The following is a 20,388-nucleotide window of genomic DNA, read 5'->3' as shown; positions in this document are numbered from 1 at the left end:
TTCTGGCTAGTTTTGGAACAGGTGATATCACACTCCTTCCTATGCTTCTGGGGAACACCAGAGTAAGAAGAGAAAGACAGACTAAGAGTGATTTCCAGCTTCTGCCCTGCTATACAAACTTACTAAAGGCATAGGAGAAGACAAATATTTAAAAATGTTTGTGCCATATGTATAAAAAAAGATAATATATTAGGATGCAGTGAAAATGTCATTAGGCACATAACAAAGAGCTTTTACAGTGCATACTTTTTGATAATAATATAACACCAGAAACTATTAGTACTTTAAAAAATTCAATTTGATTAATTTAAAATGTATAGGAAACCAAGAGTAAAATCCACACGTGTAGGAAAAAGTATTCCATGGAAAACCCATGAGAAATGGCCTTGGTTCTACCCTGAGGTTTCATTTTGGTCTTTGCTGTGATCCTCACTAAAAAAGAAAGAAAAGATAAATTAATTCAAGCTTTCAACCATAAATTTTACAAAAAGAAAAAATGCTCTAAGGAAAGTAGGAAATAAATAATAAATGAAGAAATAAATCAGTTAGAAAGAAAAAACACTAGATGAATTTAAGAACTTAGTTCTTTGTAATAAAATAATAAAATAGATTAGTCTCTTATAAACTTAATCAGGAAAAAGAGGAGGGAAAAAAGCAAATATATGTAATTTAAACATAGAAAGAAAAGATTAATCATAAGTACAAGACATATTGAAACCAGAAATGGAATCTATACAGAACTATATGTTGATTATAAAAAATCTATTAAATTGGAGTATAACCTATTTAAAATCATAAATTACAAAAATTAACACAATGGAATATAGAATACCTTAATCAATAACCAAGAGAACTTAAGAAATCATAAAACAAAACAAAGCTTTCACAAAGGCTTCTGAGTCTAAAGGAATCAGTGGTAAGTTCGTTCAAACTTTTAAGAAATTGATAATTGCTAATAGAAAATCATACTAATAGAAAACCAGTTCTACAAATCTATCCACAAACCTAAGTTTTAAAAGCACTCTAAAAAAATTAGCTCTCTCTTGTATTAGAGGTATTAGAGGTATTAGAAGCTTCCTTTTGAGAGGATGCTCTGCGGTAGTTTCAAGATCCTCTTAGGTCAAGTTCTTTCTTCTTCTTCCTTAGGGTCTCCTCTACTTTGGCCTCTTCCTCTGCCATAAGTGACTAGTTTTTAGCACATTCCCTAGTTCTAAACTAAGCAACTCAGTTTGACCCTGTGCCTCAGTTTTTCTTTCTCTGTCCTGACATCTAACTTGCTATCGTCACTCAAATGCCACTCAACAGCTTAGCTCTGTAGGGCTCAGACACCACATTTATGTTCTGATTTGCATTCTCTGTGGTAGCTGTTTTAGCACGAACTTATCCCTGCTATCAATAATTTATTTTCAAAAACCACTTATTGAGAGGAAAGTACTTCTAAGTGCAATGATACCTTTATTACAATATTTGCTGAGGGCAAAGCTCATTTGTAATAAAGTTGGTCATGGTTTTAAAAAGCAAACGAAAGAAAGTACAACATCCTGGGAAACAGGAGATAAACCAAGTGGTTATGCTTATCTACACACTGGCTCAAGATAAAAACGTGTCCACAGCTTCCATTTATTTGTGACTTGTTGAAGGTAGATAGAGCAAATCACAGATAATATGGAAGCATCTCTCATCTCTCATATTGCCATTCTCTCATTCCTTTACCCTTCTCCACTCTTGATTGTGGGTAGTCTCCTTCAGCAGGCATCTGAATTCAGTTCTACAGGTCTCCAACCTCATCTTTTCTCAAATGAAAAGAGCTATTTAATGGGTCTTTTAAATTTGTTTATTGATGCATTTTTTCTTAGATATAACTAAGTTTCGGTCAATGGCATTTTAACCATTTTATGTCTAGTTCAATAATGCTTGATCTTTTCCACTGGCAAAGGAACTTAGCCATTGAAAATCTAGTAGGGAGATTTAACCATCTGTGGTGTTTTAAATTACCCTCCAGATGCATTATTATACCTGTCTTTCTTTTATTGGCTGATCTCACTTTGTTTCCTCTTCTTCCATCTCCAAATTTCCATGTTTTTGTTTTATGAATCCCAATGCCTTTTTGAAGTCATAGAATGCCCTCCATCATTATTTTAAAGATTACAAAAAATGTCATGTTGAACTATATCCTGGGTATATACCAGGACTTTACTGATTTAATATGATGTAATATTAGCTGACACAGTTGTAGATCTCATAAGTATGTTCAGTTTGCCACTCTCATCAATTGTCTATGACAAAATGGCAAATTTTTACCAAGTAACATGTACAATGTGAGATTGCACAAAGCAAATAAGACCATTATTATACATTATTAAGCCACAAATCCAAAGTGAGTATTTAAAAAGCCTAGGGTGAACTTTCAAATGTCAGTTATGTTCACATATTCACTTAATCACATCATTGAAAATTGTTACTGAATTAGATTGAGTGGTTGTCAAATGTCACTGATCTGAAAAATGATATAGTGTTCATTCTTCCTGGCATATGATCTCAGATAAAAAGGATTCTAAAGTGTTCTTTAAAACTAGTATTTTATGTGTCCTTTAAGTATTCAGAGACTTAAATAGCCATATAACATATATTTTGGAGTATGTCAGAACATAATATATTTGACTGAATATAAACTGCTTCCATTTATTACTCATAAAATCCAGTGTTCAGATATAAATTTCAAATTTTAAGTTAATTTATGTTAGACAAGTATTATTTCTTACACTAAATTTTCAATCTAACAATAGGCCTGTAATATGTCTGCACCTTATATATATTCATTCCAAGGATCCAGAGGAAGTATATCCTTTTAACCCTGTCACTCACTAGCTGCAGGATATTTGCCGAATGAGTTCATGACTTTGGCTCTACTCTGTCATCTCATCTGTGAAATGTACTAATAGAATTATTTCAAAATATTCTTCTATGGAATATAAAAATATACACAAGCATATCTTGTAATCTTTAAATTTATATTCAGATGCAATGTGAAATTATTACTCTTAAAATGAAGCTAGTTGTCATTTAAAATCATTTCACAAGGTGAATTGGTTATCCTTCCCCGCCAGTGTATTTCTTACATCGAGGGAAAACAGTATTTTTTTTCTTGCATATTAAATTTAAAATTGAGGTAGCCATTTACCTATGATTTTTTTTTTCTGAGGAAGATTAGCCCTGAGCTAACATCTGCCAATCCTCCTCTTTTTGCTGAGGAAGACTGGCCCTGACCTAACATCTGTACCCATCTTTCTCTACTTTATATGCGGGACGCCTGCCACAGCGTGGCTTGCCAAGCCGTGCCATGTCCGCACCCGGGATCCAAACCAGCGAACCCCGGGCCGCCAAAGCAGAACATGTGAACTTAACCGCTGCGGCCCCAGGCTAGCCCCTATCTAGGATTTTTACACCTGGAGATCTTTGGGGATAATAATTATATGGCTACAAGTTGTATTGTAATTAAAAACTTTTTTATTATTATTATGAATGTTAGTCATGTAACAAAATTTTTTGTGGTTGCTATTGCCAAGTTCTTTTCCTAAAATCAGTATACATGGCTCAAGATTAGAAAGCTGTGGCTATATAGGGTTCTTGATGTTGTCATTAAAGTGGCATTCTATATTGCCAGGTATAAGATACATAGTGTTTATAAAAATTCCAGTTAACTAATATTATCCTGAAAGTGTATACCTCTTTTATCTTATTCTGTGTTGTGAAATTATTCCTGATGACAGTGCCCATTTACTCAAATGATGCCCTCTAGTATATAATATTTCATACAAGAAATTTTACTTAGTTGTAAATGCTACTTTGCCAAAAACTTGAGTTCTGCATTTTCTGTTCGGTGAGACTACCTGCATTGAAATTTCTATTTTGATCTATTTGTTTTAATTTTCTTTCACCCCTTTAACGTTTATATTTTCTTAACATGGGATTTTTAAAAGATTCACTGCTTCAAACCTTTATTGTCAAAAAGGCAGTGTATAAGCAAGTAAAACCATAGTTCCGTTAAAAAGAATTCCCTTGTGATATATGATTATAATCATAAAGACATCCAAAACATAGAGAAATTTTAACTTATTTCACTAGTCTTTAAACAATTTGATAAAATAGTCCATTTTTTAGTCAATCTCTGTCTTCGGTACTTGATATGTGGCATATGGTGGATGACGAAAATATTTAATGAATGACTAAACATGTGAAGACGAATCATTGAAGGTCGGGATAGGATCTTCATAGTGAGTCCCCAAAAGTAAGTCTTAGGATGTTTTCTTGGTCAAAATGTGCTTTAAAAAAGCATTTTGCAGTGCAAGTTTCTATATTTGTATAAAATAAAAAGTAATCTTTGGAATATAAAGATTTGGAATGTAAAGTACATAAAGAAAACCTGCCAGTGCAGAGCCAAATCTACAATGGCCAATGCAGCCCACCCTGTAGGTTATATATATTGAACTATTCGTCATTTAATAATAAAAGATTCAATACTCCATCTCTCAGTGGAAAAAAGTGAGTATGATTTATGCCCATAAACCCTAAAATTTTACATAAATCGTAAACGCAGTATAAAAGCACATGCTGTAGAACAGTGAAACTACTTTGCTTTTCCTGCATTTTTGATGTTTTAAATGCATTATATTTGGAAGGATTATGTAAATACTTGAGGAGTTTCTTTTGAATATGGAGAAGTCTCTTTAGCTTGAGTACATGATGGCAGATGTTTTATAAAAGGCACTTAACATATTTAAAAACAAATCTTATTTGTCTAGAATGTTGGAAGGAACTTCTCAGTTATAAACAATTCATGAAAGAGAAATGTATTAAAGAACCAAACAAATAGAAGGTAGAAGTATGTGTATATGTAAGTCTCAGGGGGAATCTTTATATAATAAATTCCAATGCATGGCATTTCCATAACCGTTAGTTATTGTTTAAGATTCTGGTTAAGGAAATCCACCCAAACTTTTAAAGATGATATTTCATGGTTCCTGTCATAATCTTGTCATTCTATGTGAAGTTATTCTATAAGATTTAATTTACGGCATTATTCAGTTAAACTCACATACCAGGACTGATGAATAAAAGGGTGACTTACCCTTATTCCCTACCTCTTCCCTAATTCAAAACATACTCAGATTGTACTATTCTGCATATCAAGAAACAAAAGTGACTCCTCCTTAGGATAAATCTCAAAATCTGAAATAACCTGGGAGAACCACATCCTTTCAAACACATGTGAGGAGCCTCCTAGCCCTAACTTGATTTCAGTTGGCTGAATGATACAGGATGTGTTCTCATTAGTGCCTGTAGCTATGAAATGCCCTTCTCAGTGGTTGTATAAAAAGACAAGAAGTGGCAGATAGCATTTATTGGAAAGATGATGGTTCCCTATTGAAAGAGATATAACTTTCTACAACATCCAAGTCAGAACTGCAAATGCTTAAATGATTTACAAACTGGAATATCAGTCTCTTATTTTTTTCTTATTTTTTTCTTCTCTCTTTCCTTCTGCTCTGCTCTAAGAACTTCCATTTTCATTATTTGACCTCGTTATTGTAATTAATTTTTATGTCAAATGTTCCTCATTCTAAAGTCAGTGTGTACCATTTTATGTTTGATGAACTCATTCTTCTATTCTTCTTTCTCTAAGGCTGATTAAAATGATATAAATTTGTCCAGGTCAGTAATCTCCTTTCACTAAACCATTACATTTCAGGTTTGCTTTAAATCTTATAGTTTTCTTAAGTATTCTTAAATCTTAAATATATCAATATAATATATAAAAATCCTTTTATTATAACCACCATGGGATATCTAAATTTAGCTTGTAGAAAATATTATTGACAATACTAGATTGCATCCATGCCCTGAAGGAACTGGGTATAAAACAAAACCTAGGATCAAACAAACATTGCTCTCTTGACTAAGCAATGGAGAGAATTGCTCCTCATAGCCCAGTGGTTAGTCAACTCATTTAGCAGGTGGAGCACCAGGAAGTAACAGTGCTCTCTGAAATACTTATATATTAATCATACAATTACTAAATATATATTTTTGTACAAAATCATATATTTTAATCTAAGTACTAGTGTGGGGACAGAATAGGAATTCCCTTCAATCTGTGTCCTCACACCTATAAAATGGGTAACAATAGACTACTTTATTCCAAAAGCCAGTTCATTAGGTTTCCTAGGTGGATTTTTGCAGCCTGTTCATCCTGAGTCGAGGGATGTTTTCCTAAGAAAACACATTTAAATATTCTGCTCGAGTCACAGTAAGGTTCCATTATGTCAAAGCAAATGATAAGAATTTTCTAACCTACAAAATTACATTCATATAAAGCATGTTCCACAGACAATGCTGCAAAACTCTGACCTAGAATCTACTATTACTTTAGGAGTAAAGTCTCAAGTCTGTTTGCAGGAACTCCTAAAGCCAGTTTCCATGTGTAGGTAAACTTGTTTCTGCAAAAATTCAATGCATGCTCTTTAATTTTCGCACACAATATCAATTTTCACACCTATTCATTTGGTATCAGATCCTTTCATTCTGCAAAACAGGAAAACGTAACTTTGGGCGTCCTTAGTGACTTCAATATTGAATTTCCTACTATCTAGTGCTTGTCACAACACTGATACACACACACACGTGCACACACACATACAGTGAGTCCATTTATTAACATTTATGTCACATAAATGTTTTTTTGCTTTGCTTAATTATTTGCTTAATTTATTTGCTTAATTATTTGCTTAATTATTCATTTAACACAGATATTAACATACTTTAATTTTCGTTTTCCCTTTTCACAGTTATTTAGAAATTACATTGAGAATCCATGAAAGATGTAATTCCAGAGCATATATTAAAAAAAATGCATAAAAGAAGCCATTCTTCACATTCATTCATACACATGGTGGTGTGCAATATTTATTAATTGAGAGAGTTTATTAAGGCACTTCCTGAAGAATTCTCTAGATTTAATTAATGGATTATCTTTCATATCTAGACCTGCTTTTAAATCCAACCTTGTGGAAGCTTCATGTATCTCCGATACTATGTTTCCCTCTTGGTAAAATGTACATAAAATAGTAACTGTCTCATATTTTTACTGTGATGATGATGTGGGTAGAGTGGGATCTGTATTCAGAGAGAACTTTATAGCCTTAATTTTGTTTTTTTTTTTTCTGAGGAAGATTTGCCCTGAGCTAAGATCTGTGCCAGTCTTCCTGTATTTTATATGTGGGTTGCTGCCACAGCATGGCTGCCAACCAACGAGTGGCATAGGTCCACGCCTGAGAACCAAACCCAGGCCACCAAAGTGGAGCATGCTGAACTTAACCACTTGGTCATGGGGCTTGCCCCTAGCCTTAATGTTTTTTTAAAGATACAAATAAAAGTATCAAATACGTTATCTTAAGAGATTATAAAAAATAATGAAAATGAATTCACAATAGAAAACTAAAAAAAATAGGTTGAATACATTCAAAAGCTGACTGTTTGAATAGAACACAAAATAGATAAACTCTTCTAATCATAACAAAAGAAAATAAGAGGAAAATGGAAAATAGACGAGATTAGTAATGAGAAAGGACATGTAACCACAGATACAGAAGAAACTAAGACTATACTACACGCAATTTTATAAAATTAATTTTGAAAATCCAGGACATGGATCATTTTCTAGTATGATGCAAATTACTAAAATTGACATAAGAATAGCAGAAAATTAAATAGATTATTACTTTAGAAAACATTGGTAAGTTATTAGAGATCTGCCACTGAAAAATATACCAGGACTCTTCACATATGAATTTAACCTAATCTTTAAAGAATGTATAATTTCTATATTTTAAGGTATTCCAGAGTACATAAAAAGATAAAACTCTGCAATTCCTTTTGTAATGTCAGAATAACCTTAGTACCAGAAGTCAATAAACATAAAATTAAATAATAAATGTATAAGACAATACCACTTTTGCATATAAATTTAAAAATTATGTAGAACTATATGAAACTGATTATAACCATATCTCACACATGTAAGTATTCAGTAAATGCTAGCTGTTAGTTGCAAAGAGCTCTTAAAGTTAAGTAGGAAAAGAAAAGTACCCTATAGAAAAATGAGCAAAGAATATTAACAGGCAATTCATAGATGAAATTGTAAAGGTCAGGCACACAAAAAGATATTCTAAATGCACTAGGAATCATGGAAATCAATTAAATTAACAATGCAGTATCTTTTTACTCATCAGACTGGCAAAATGAAAAAGCAGAAACACCCATTGCTGATAAGGGAAGAGGCTGCTCTTATGCATTGTTGGTTAAAATATTAAATGCTAAATCCTTTTTATAAAGAAACAGTTACTAAAATTCAAAGTATATATACCCTTTCATCTAGTAGATACATTCCTGGGAATAGCTATTATAACAATGGAAGCATCAGTATCTGAGGATGTATATACAAGATGTCCATTCCAGCATTGTATAAAGTGGCAAACCAAACCAAACAAATACCACAACCCTAGAAACAAAGTGAATGCCTACTAACAGGGGATTGGCTAAATGATTATACATCTAAACTATGATACATATAAACTATGAACTATTATGCAGCCATTAAAATAAGTGAATAAAAGGGATTATTGTTTGGTAAAAGCAATATTCAATAGAATCTGAATAATATGCCGTTTTTTGTAGAATATAAAACACCATAGATTTGTGTCTATATGCTATCACACATGCACACTCACACATACAAGGATCATGCAAATAGGGAGAAAAATATGAAAGAAATTTTTCAGGTCAGATTAGGAAAAAAGGGGAAGAAAGTGGGGCAAACAAAATGGAAAAGAAGACTTGAGAGAGCATGTATGAGATCTCACTCATACATTTATATAAAATAATATATTTGTGCAGCAATAGTATAAAAATATTTCTAAAAAGAACAAAAAAGTTCATTGTAAACACACGCACGCACACACACATAGAAGACAGCACAAAGATTAACATATAGTTTACCACTCAAAAAATGGTGATGGTTGTGTTTCTCACAACCCAACTACAGGATGAAAAAATACCCACTATGGCAACGTGACTTGATCAATTATGGACCTTTAGAAAGGAATGATGATTAGTACTAATTGCAGTGTGTTAAGAGTAACCCTCTAAGGCACACATAATAGAGAATATATGAGTGAAACACCACTTGTAAACTGTGCTATAAACAAAGGTGGTCCCTGCCCTATTGGATCTGATGGTATAGTGAGTAATACAGGCAATAAAAAAGTAAAATATAATTGCAAATCAACAGAAAGTTACATAAATTGGATTGCATTGTTGTAACCATCTACAGAACATCTCCACAAAACTAAGATTCAATACTATGCTTTTACTGTTCATTGAAGGTTGACAAAAGAAATGACCATATGGTTTTTACCGTATCACTTGTAAAGTTGTAATTAAAGATGCAGTATGTTATTATAAAATGTACATTTCTTAGAGTTTAGGATTGTAAAAAACTTTGTTGTCCCTGACAAAATATTCAAGCTTCCTTGTATTAACTTAGGAGACATCTATAATTGATCTTTGCTACTGTTTTTTCAGTACCTATAAGAATTAGCTGAGATGTGTTCAACTTTTCTGGTACTACTGTTTCTCTACTTCATAACACCCTCATCCCTCCCTACTACTCAGCTCCTTGTAGTCTTGGAATTTTAAAGACTTCATAATCCTGCCCCAGATGGTTGAACAACTTCACCCCATGCCACACTGAGCCTGAGTACAACACTTCTAATTCTCCATCAGGTAATATCCTTTACACCTGTCCCCATACCTTTAGTCATGTGGGCTCTTCTTGGTATGGCTTCCTCACCTGCCCCTTTCTTCCAGTCTTTATATTCCTTCTTTGCAGATTCAATCAATACCGAATATCTCCTCTTTCTTTTGCTTAACCTGCCACAATATTTCTTTTTTCCTTCACTGAGCCTCCATGAGACACAGTTGCCTACCTAATTTTTTCCAGTGTTATAGATAAGTTTTATTGGAACACATCCATGCACATTCCTTTAAATATTTTCTATGGCTTCTGTGTGTATGTGGGTGTGTTCCAATGGCTTCTTTTGATTATTTATTTTTATTGTGATAAAATACACATAACATAAAATTTACCGTGTAAATCGGTCATTTTTAACTATACACTTCAGTGGCATTAAGTACATTCCCATTGGTATGCAAACATCACTACTATCCATCTCTAGAACTTTTTCACCATCCCAAACTGAAATTCTTACCTATTAAACAGTAACTCCCATTCCCCTCTTCCCCAGCCCCTGATAACCTATATTCTACTTTCTTTCTCTATAAATGTGACTATTCTAGGTACCTGATATAAGTGGAATCATATAATATTTGTCATTTTGTGTCTGGCTAATTTTACTCAGAATAATGTTTTGAAGGTTCATAAGTGTTATAGCATGTATCAGAATTTCCTTCCTTTTTAAGGATGAAAAATATTCCACGGTATGGATATGCCACATTTTGTTTATCCATTCATCTGTCAATGGACATTTGGATTGTTTTTGCCTCTTGGCTGTTGTGAATAATGCTGCTATGAACATTGGTATATAAATATCTGATAGAGGCCCTGATTTCAATTCATTGGGTATATGCCTAGAAGTGGAATTCCTGGATCCTACCTAATTTTAATTAGTTTTTATTATGTGGTCTGCTGTTAGCTTTCTGACATTAGGGGTTCGCTTCACTCTTCTTTATTCAGAGTTGAGCACAATACCTGAACAGAATGGAGATTGGAGCTTAGCAGGGATTTTATGGGATAAGGAAATGGAGGAACCATTTCCCTGCTCACACAGTGAGAAGGCTTATGAGAGTGGATAGGAGCTGCTGCTGTCTCAGTGCTTGTTGCTTGCTCTAAGTCTCCCAGGATGATCCCTATGGCAAGTCCAAATGTAACAACCAGCAATGATTCCCCTAGTTTTAGGTATATTTCCTAAAAATCACATCTTCTCCATTTAAATAATTGCATTTTCAACAATGCATGGCCTGATTATCACTCTCACTCAATTAAGTTCAAGAAAGCAGGAACATTTTTTCCTTTTGTGCTCTAAGTACATCAGTGCCTGACACATGGTATTGTATGGTATACAATAAACACCAAAATGTATTTATTGAAGGAATGAATCAATGAATCATTTGATAAGTTTATAGTGGCTTTTCCATATGGAGGAGCTCCTCCTTCTACTGCCACATGAGAAATCTGCAAATGAAATGTAGATCATGGTGTCTTGTTGTTCTTGAGTTATTAATCTCCCCTGGGATCTCTATTTTTCCTTCTCTAATAAATTCTAGAAACTTGCTGTATTCTACTTTGTATAACTAAAACAAAAATATTCTAGCAAATTATTATCTGCCTGTGTAGAACAAATTTATGTGAATGCCCAACAATTTTAAATATTCAAATTAACTATGGCATACTGAATTAGGGAGAATTTGCATGACATACTCCTGAAATTCAGCTGTCCAATGAAAAGCACCTGCATTTCAGAAATAAGTAGACATGTAACGTCTTATTATGACAGTATCACCTTGACTTTCCTATACCCAAGAAAGTCAAAGTCTTTCATGTTAATCAGCTTGCAGGATTTCCGTTTATCCACTCCTCAATAGAGCCTTACTGAAATGTCCATTTACATGCAACTTCAGGCCGACTTCTCTGTAAAGTCCATGTGATACTATCCTCACATCTAACCTATGCCATAGATCAATATTATCCTCTACTATAAATTACGTGTGGAATTAATCTATGAACTTGTATCTTGATCTTTTATTCTTATTCAAATGATTCTACATTTTTTCTGTATCATTTATTTGTTTTAAGCCAACTCACCAATGATTTTTATGTAGTTGGGACACAAAAATAAATTTAAGTATTTGATTATCTGCTGAACTTGCAAATAAGTTTATGTGGGGAGTGATTGGGAATGATTTGACAATTAGACCAAAGGGTAGCCTTTTTATTGTTTTCACCTGGATTTCCCAGCAAGCTTCATATTTTCAAGTTGTAACTAATAAAATTTAGAAATTAAGATGATGATAGGGATATATTTTAGCATTTAATGGGAGACTGGTGAGCCCATCTTACTGGAGGAAGAAACAAGTGAGAAAGATTAGAGTGAAACTTAAAGGTAAGGGTTCAGAGCCTGAGAAAATGAAAGCTTTAACCAAAATGAGTCTCAGCTATTTAGTGAAAATATTTATGGGAGGATGAATGGAGAACTCTTCCAGGTCACTGCTCTCAGGACAAGACAAAAATGGGAGGATCCTGGAGGCAGCCAAAAGAAAATACTACCCAAGGGACCAGTGAGCCAAGGATAGTAAATAGCGAGAGAAAATTGAGTTACTTCTCAACCCTTCCTCTTGACAATTTCTCCTTCTTGTACAGACCTTGATCTGAAGTTGCTTGTTTGCTTTACTGTGATATTTTCTCCTTTCAAAATATCCCTGGATGCTCATTTTTTAGTTAACCTTTTCATTTTGAGATAACTATAAGTTCACGTGTAGTTGTAAGCAATAATACAGAGATCCTGTGTACCCTTTACCTTGCTTTACCCAAATGGTGGCACACTGTAAAACTAGGGTCTTATATCACCATAGACATCAATATTGATACAAGCCTCCAATGGTATTCCTATTTCTCCAGTTTTACTTATACTTGTGTGGATATGTGTACATGCACATGTTTTTAGTTCTGTACATTATCATATATGAACGTCTGTGTATCCACCATCAGAGTCAAGATGTAGAACAGATCCATCACCACAAGGATCCCTTTGTATTGCCCTTTTCCAACCACATCCACCTACCCCACCCACCCCACCCTGGTCCCTAATCTCTGGCAATTGCTACTCTGTTCTCCATTTGTATAGTTTTGTCTTTTTAAAACTGTTATATAAATAGAATCATACTGTATGTAACCTTTGAGACTGGCTTTATTTTTTCACTCAGCATAATTCCCATGAGGTTCACACAAGTTGTTGTATCAACAGTTAGTTCCTTTTCATTGCAGAGTGGTATTCCATGGTATGGATGTATCACAGTTTGTTTAACTGTTCACCCTTGAAGGGCACTGGGTTGTTGCTGTTACAAATGAAGCTGGTATGAACACTTGTGTATAGGGTTTTGTGTAAATATAAGTTTCATTTCTTTGGAATAAATGCCCAAGAGTCCAATTGCTGGATTGTATGGTAAGCACACGTTCAGTTTGGTAAGAAACTGTCAAAATGTTTTCCAGAGTGGCTGTACTATTTACCTTTCTTCCAGCAATGTGTGAGTGATCCATTTTCTCCATATCCTCAGCAGCACTTGAAGTTGTCACTATTTTTTTTTATTTTAGCCATTATGATAAGTGTGTTGTGCTGGCTCATTGTGGTTATAATTTGTATTTCCCTAATGGCTAGTAATGTTGAACATCATTTCATGTGCTCATTGCCTGATGCTTGTGTCTAACCTGACTCCACCTAAGACTACTAGGAGCATGAAGGACAGGAGATGGGATTTGCCTTGAAAAATGAAATCCTGCCAGATTTTGATTCCCAAACCCAGTCCTGGATAAAGAAGAGAGAGCTGGCCATTAGCTCCTTTGTTTATTAGAGTTCTAATACGTGCTTCTAAAGCAACAGCGTTTTAGTCAAATATAGGCATCCCTAATTATAACAGCACTCCTCTGAGCTAGATAAAAGGACTATTATGTATTAGGAAGTGCATCGTAATTTTAGTCATGCTTTATGAGTTATCATTGTTATATATTTTATTTGGAGATACTTTGGCCTCTTTAATCCACAGTAATCTATTTATATGCTAAAAGTACATTAATTTCCTATCTCTTTGTAAATGTGTTGGGGAGACACTTGTTTGTTACAGAAAGTGCATTTAAAAATATATGTTTTTTCATTTTTAGATTATTTTTAAAAAGCTGTAATGCTGCTTAGGCTCTGAAAATAGCTGAATGCAATTACCATTGTGTTTTGTTTTCTTTCCAAATAGACATTTTGTCTCCTTTCTTCAAATGTCTTCCCTTTATCTTTAACAGGTTGATTTAGTGAATATCGGAAGCACTGACATAGTAGATGGAAATCATAAACTGACTCTTGGTTTGATCTGGAATATAATCCTCCACTGGCAGGTAAGAATCTTGATGAATGTTTCCCTTTTGGGTAACATGTTGCTGATTCTTCTTTTCAATTTTACCCTTGACCTGCAAAACAAACATGTACATCTCTAACAATACAAAGCACATCTCCACAGTGCTGCCTTTTAGATTGGCACAACTAATGTCACCTGCGATGAGAAGGATCAGCAGATTATAAAACAAGTTCTAGTACACTTGCAGGAATATTTTTCCAAATGTTATTTCACTGGGTACAGATGGGCAAAAAAGATAAATCTCCTCAATGTGTTAATAAAAATATTTTTTACAAATATGTGTCTTTTATAACTCATCTATAAGTGAATCTATATAGTTTTGTAAAAAGGAAGGTATTTTTTGCTGTTATTCACACTACCAAATGAATGAGAATTTGTGAATCTTGTGGATTCTCAATGTAAACTAACGCCAATAAAAGATTAGTGGGATATGATTATCTGTATGAGTATATGTGTTATACACACAAACTCATTTCATAATCCGACTTTATGAAAAAAAAATTGCATTTTTTTCTGAACCACCTCAGCGTATGGTCTCTGAATGCCTTTATTTACTACTGGACCTCTGGAAAACAGATCAAAGGTCATTTGGTTTAGTGAAAAGAGTACACACTTTTTTAGCCAGACCAACATGAACTTAAATTTCAACTCCCTCATTTACAGTCTTAGTAATACTGGGTATAACACCATCCCTTTCTGGGCCATAATTCCCACACTGTCAAAATAGAAGAAATACTAATTAACATGTATATTCCTTGTCAGCATTAAATGAGAGACTATCCATAAAGTACTTAGTACAGCGGTCCATTTTCATTAGAGGTGTATCATATGAATAACTTTGATTGCTTAGAATTTTCCACTCATATGTTAAGAATTTGGAGGATAATTGAGATGTCTGTTCTTTTTATTATCAGAGATTACTTTTTTATAAAACAGCTTTTTTGACATGTAATTTATATATTGTAAATTTAGCCATTCTAAGTGTAAAATTCAAAATATACCAAACTGGTTTAGTTCTGTTGCCTAGTGCTTCTCAAACTATTTTGAGGAAGAAACAGTTTCTCCCTGCCCTCCCAATCCGTCAAAGATTTTAAGATATTTACAGAGTTGTACAACCATCACAACAATCTAATTTTAGCACATTTCTACCACCCTAAAAATAAATCTCATGTCCATTTACAGTCACTCCTCACACCCACCCCCAGCACTAGGCAACCATTAATCTATATTCTGTCTCTATATGTCTGCCTTTTGGACATTTCCTGTCAATGGAATCATATACTATGCGTTCTTTTATAGCTGGCTTCTTTCACCGAACATAATCCTTGGGGTTCATCCCTATTCTAGCAGGTATCACTACTTCATTTAGTAGGGTTGACTTTTAACTTGAATTGTCAATTGGTCCTGCTCAGAGTCAGACAGCATGCAGACAAGAGATATACCTATTCAACTCAGCAGCCATATTGTTCTCCCAATTGACCCCCATATCTTTGTATTCTAAACACTCTGAACACGCTCAATACTATTTAACAGCAACATCGGAAGAGAGAGAGAACAACCATAGTGGTTGACAACAGAGAATAGCTCATAAGAGCCCAAATGAGCCCAAGATTCCCAATTCTGGGCCTTTTTCATATGGTGATGGTGTCGATAGAACCAGCAAGGCAACATATGGCCCCCCACCAAACTGGTTTACTTCTGTTGCTCAGTAGTTCTCCAACTATCTTGAGGAAAGAACATTTTGCCCTTTTCTATTACATGTAAATTACAATATAACTGAAGCATTACAAAAATGAAATAAAAAGATACAAAAAATCCAAGCTTCTTTTTTATCATTACATTCAATAGACATAAAGAGGACTCTGTAAAATTGCTACAGAAGTTTCTAGTGGACTATCAGTTGTTGCATTTATCTTATGGCCTGGTCACATATGGTTCATAGAGGGACCCCAGCTTGCAGAAAACGCTGAGTTGTGCACATGTTAGTCATGGCAAAGCTAGCAGGAGAACTTAGGCATTCACAGAGCCTCAAAAGGCTATTTTAACTGCATTTATCATCCAAACTGCATCTCATATGATCTCACCCTTTTTTATCTCCTCAAAACTGTTTCTAACTCCATCTCAACCCACCAAAAAGATAAAATTTCAAAACTGCTCCGTCTGATATTTTCTTCATTTGCTTGTGAGCTTGCTCATTTTTTATTATTAGCATGTGGAGGGGCTTTCACATCCAGGAATACCAGAAGAAATGCTTCTGTAGTCTCTCCTGGTCTGAGACCTCTCTTAGAGTCTGTCGTTTTCCATCTACGTCCTTGAATCACCATATCCTTATGACTGCAAGCATGTAGATACTCTTCCAACCCTCTGCCTCCCTCCTTATTTCTCTCTTCTATCACATTGCCCTGTTCCCCTAAAGCTACTAAATACATTTTTAAAAAATTCCTCCTGCTCAATACTCCTCATCATAATCCAATGTATCCCAAAAGATATTTTCACCAGGAGTACCTATTTGCCTTCCTACTAAATAGCTGAAGAAGCCCTTGAACCTCAGCAAAGATTAAAGGACGCTCTGGCCAACCTAATATACTTTCCAGATCTATCAGATTAAGGATGGCATTAAGAGATGGAAAGATATGAATCTTTTGTTCCAGTGCCACATACTGTGTTATTAATAGTGTCGTAGAGGACTTCTCTTTGAACTTGTAAAAACTCAGGAATCCCAACCCTATTTCCTCTGTCACTGTTTTTCCAGTTTCCACTTAAATAAAATTGTTAGCCTGAAAAACAATGCCTATATTGAGGAATAAGCAGCTTTGAGCAAAATTGTGAAGTGGACAACGTGCATTTGTCATCTTTTCTTGCCTGCTTTTTAAAGTGCAAACAATCCTTTTTAGGATGGTCAACTCAGTTCTGGTAACCAGCTGGAGATAAAAACATATCCTGCAAACAGTGGTGTGCTAGCCCCACCTTTGTTGGCTAACTCAAAGGAAATACTCAATTCCAGGGCTACTTCACACTGGAGTGTTTATAGTATTTATTATTTGCACAACATACAAGAGAAACATGGTTTTTGCACTGCTAGACGCCCTTACTATAAACTCCTGCCTACCTAGTGCCTTCTGTGCAAGACAGTTCTTCCTCTGGTCTTCTTCAGGCCTTTTATACACCATTCTCCTTGCCTTGTGGAAGACTATTCCTACCCCTCTTCACTTCTACCCCTCTGCTGCAACTCCTGTTAGTCACAGAATGGATTCTTGGAAGCAGACTTTGAGTTCAGCAGGTAGGATGTTGAGTAAGGCATGCCCTTGGAACCAACACCCGTGGAAGAGAGAGGGTAACTGGAGTGAGAAGGAGAGCTAGAGCTCTGATGCACACCCAACAACAGCCTTCTTCAAACCCATGGTGGGGAACTTGGAGTTAGAATGAGCCTTTAGAGTTGTCCTGAGGGGGGCGACGTGGCTGAGTCTTTATACCATTTCTCTTCATCAGTCACTAGATGTGGGCTGCCCCAGGAAGAGCATGACCTTAGGTGATGACCCTGCAGTTCAGGTAGTCCCTGAGGGGACTCACAGCTGGAACAAGCCCTTCCCTGAAGGAGAATCTTGGTAGTGCATCTCCTTGTCTATCACACTTTCTTTGCCCAGTTAACTCCTCGTCATTTTTGAAATCACTGCTCAAAGACATTTCAATTTTTTTCCTTTTAAAAACAGATATATAGTTGTATGCACACACACATGCACACATTTGTTTAAATTGATTCTTTCTCTCTTAGGGACAGTAAGACCTGAGGGTGGGAAATTTTTCTGCTTACAGACTCACCTTAGGACCAGCTCAGTGCCTAACTGAAGGTTGATTCTGAATAAAGATTTCTTGGTAACTGTCTTTTATGCAGGAAAAGAAGAACTGATTATTTCACATTGCCCTTTATTTTTTTTCTCAGCACCCAAGTAGAGGCAATACCAATGAGGCTGAGGCTGATAAGCTGAATTAGTGACATAATGATGCTAAAGGAGTTTTGGATTGAATACTGTGTTGTCCTTTAACATTATGTGCATAGAGGGCAGTCTGGCTGAGCATTTCACAAATGAATCCCATTCATCATGGGAGGGTTGTCTGATCAGTGAAAATCCATCACCACCACTGAGCCAGTATCTGCTGATTCCAACCCTGGTTCAGCACAGGACACAAAGTACACGTCCTGCAGTTGCTGTACATGGAGTTTGTGCCCTTTATAACTTTAGAATATGATGAGAAAAATTATATATCTTACATAAGTGTTTGGCCTATTTATTCGCTAACTGACTAAATAAGCAGGTCAGGAAGGAATTAAGAAAACTGGATAATCCATCCCTAAATAATAGATTTAGCTATCAAGGGATGGTGACAAATATATGCAAAGATTTCACATATTGAAATCATTACCACATTTACAAAACATCATCTCAAATCCTTTTCAAGTGTTTTAAAGTTACATTTAATAGTCTATCCTAAAATTTGCATTGAATCTTTCATAAAACGATGACTAACATTGGCGATGTTAAAATATGTATTTTCCCCAAAGGCATTTGTCAGCTTCTACATGGATGAAGAAGCAAAATAAAATGTTATATTTAGAATACACAGTAAATATTCATCTTCTGATCAAATGTGGGTAGTACATGAACCTTTTACTTCCCAAAAGGAAAGCCCTTGTGGGTAAAAACTAATCACATTTACTTATATACTTCCTCCAAGTATATGATAACGGGCCTGACTTATATTAAAGAAGTAGCCTAGTAATTATTCCTTTACTATGTAGACAGTTTGTTCTATAATGAGGTACCCCTGCATTCTTGAAACCTACAAAAAGACGTTTAGAATGGATTTCTGTATCAGATTAGTTAGAATGAAACTTGAAAATACAGCCACCCGCTGAATGGCATGCGCACATGCACAAAGCCTAGTAGAGAATCAAATGTACAGAAAGCAATTAATAAAAAGAAAACCAAGAGTCTGGCCTTTTTCTCTTTCCACACAGTCTGGGTTTCTGCTTCTCTCCTGGTTGTGGGGATTTTGGGGGTGAGAGGGAGCGAGGGAAAGCCTCAGCCCCTGCTGCTGCCCCCAAGTGGACCCCATACCAGGGCCCCTGACCCCCAAGCCCGCTGGCTGCTTCTGCCGAGTTCTGCCCTGGCTCTTCGCCCTCCCGCGGCGCGCAGCTTCCTCTGCTGGCTCAAAGGCCACTTCCTGCTGGCGGAGTCAGGCCTCTTGTCCAATCACGTTTGTTTGCTATGGGGCGTTCACAGCATGCGCCTTCCTCAGGGCACCCCTGTTGGAGTTCCTGCTGGCCCTGTACTTCCTCCGTGCTGATGCCGTGCAAGCTGAACGACAAGTGGCAGGGCTTGTGCTGGCCATGATGGACTTCTGACGCTGGGTCACAGCGGTCTTCATCTGCTTTGCCCACTCCATCACAACTGTCGCCAAATACTTGGACGGGGCTTCCAAAGCATCTGGGGTGTTTAGCTTCTTTGCCACCATCGTATTTGCAGTTGACTTCTACCCGATCTTGAACGGCGCGGCTAAATTGCTCAAACAAGACAACTCCGCAGATGAGACTACAGCCATCAAAGCCAGAGAAGAGAATTCAGACTCCCATTCAGACTAAGGCCTGGCCACACCCTGGCAACTCGGAGCCACAGGGCCTTCACTCCTGCACGTTCTGACAGGGCTACCCGGAGCAGGGCCAGGAGACCCTGTGTTGGGAGGGAAGCTGTGACTTTTCAAGGAGCAGCAGAGAGAATTGTGACGAAACAAGCCTCCTCACAGCCCCAAAGTGAGGTTCCTGAGCCCAGCACACAAGACGGCACCCCTTGGCTTTGCACTAACCACTTTGCATGTGAGGGCATCTTGGATGTTTAACCTCTTCTCCACATGTCTGTTCCGCAGACCTTAAGCCTTTTAACCTCTCTGCCAAAAACAAGCACAAGGGGACAAAGCAGGTAGAGCCTTGTTAGCCCCCTCACGGGAAGCGCTTCTTGCTGCGGGGGAAGGGAGGGGAGACAAGTAAGACAGAAACCACCACAAGGCCAACCTCCCAGATCCCAGTGGTTTTCGTCTGCATTTGGTGCCCCTGTGCGTGCCAGGCACTTTGTCAAGAAT

At 36.0% G+C, this 20,388-nt stretch overlaps 1 protein-coding gene across 8 annotated transcripts in view; it reads left to right on the top strand.

Moving 5' to 3' along the window:
• DMD (dystrophin) overlaps positions 1–20,388 on the top strand; it is a 2,264,041-nt gene that overhangs the window by 706,667 nt on the left and 1,536,986 nt on the right. For all 8 annotated transcript variants that reach the window (XM_070604303.1, XM_070604310.1, XM_070604305.1 and 5 more), the window contains exon 5: positions 14,141–14,233. In XM_070604303.1, coding sequence (XP_070460404.1) covers positions 14,141–14,233 — 93 coding nt within the window. The remainder of the gene's footprint in view (positions 1–14,140; positions 14,234–20,388) is intronic.

The sequence above is a fragment of the Equus przewalskii genome, chromosome X (assembly GCF_037783145.1).
Source record: "Equus przewalskii isolate Varuska chromosome X, EquPr2, whole genome shotgun sequence".
NCBI classification, from domain to species: domain Eukaryota; kingdom Metazoa; phylum Chordata; class Mammalia; order Perissodactyla; family Equidae; genus Equus; species Equus przewalskii.
The sequence above is the reverse complement of the archived record's forward strand: the minus strand, read 5'-3'. Positions and strand labels throughout refer to the sequence as shown.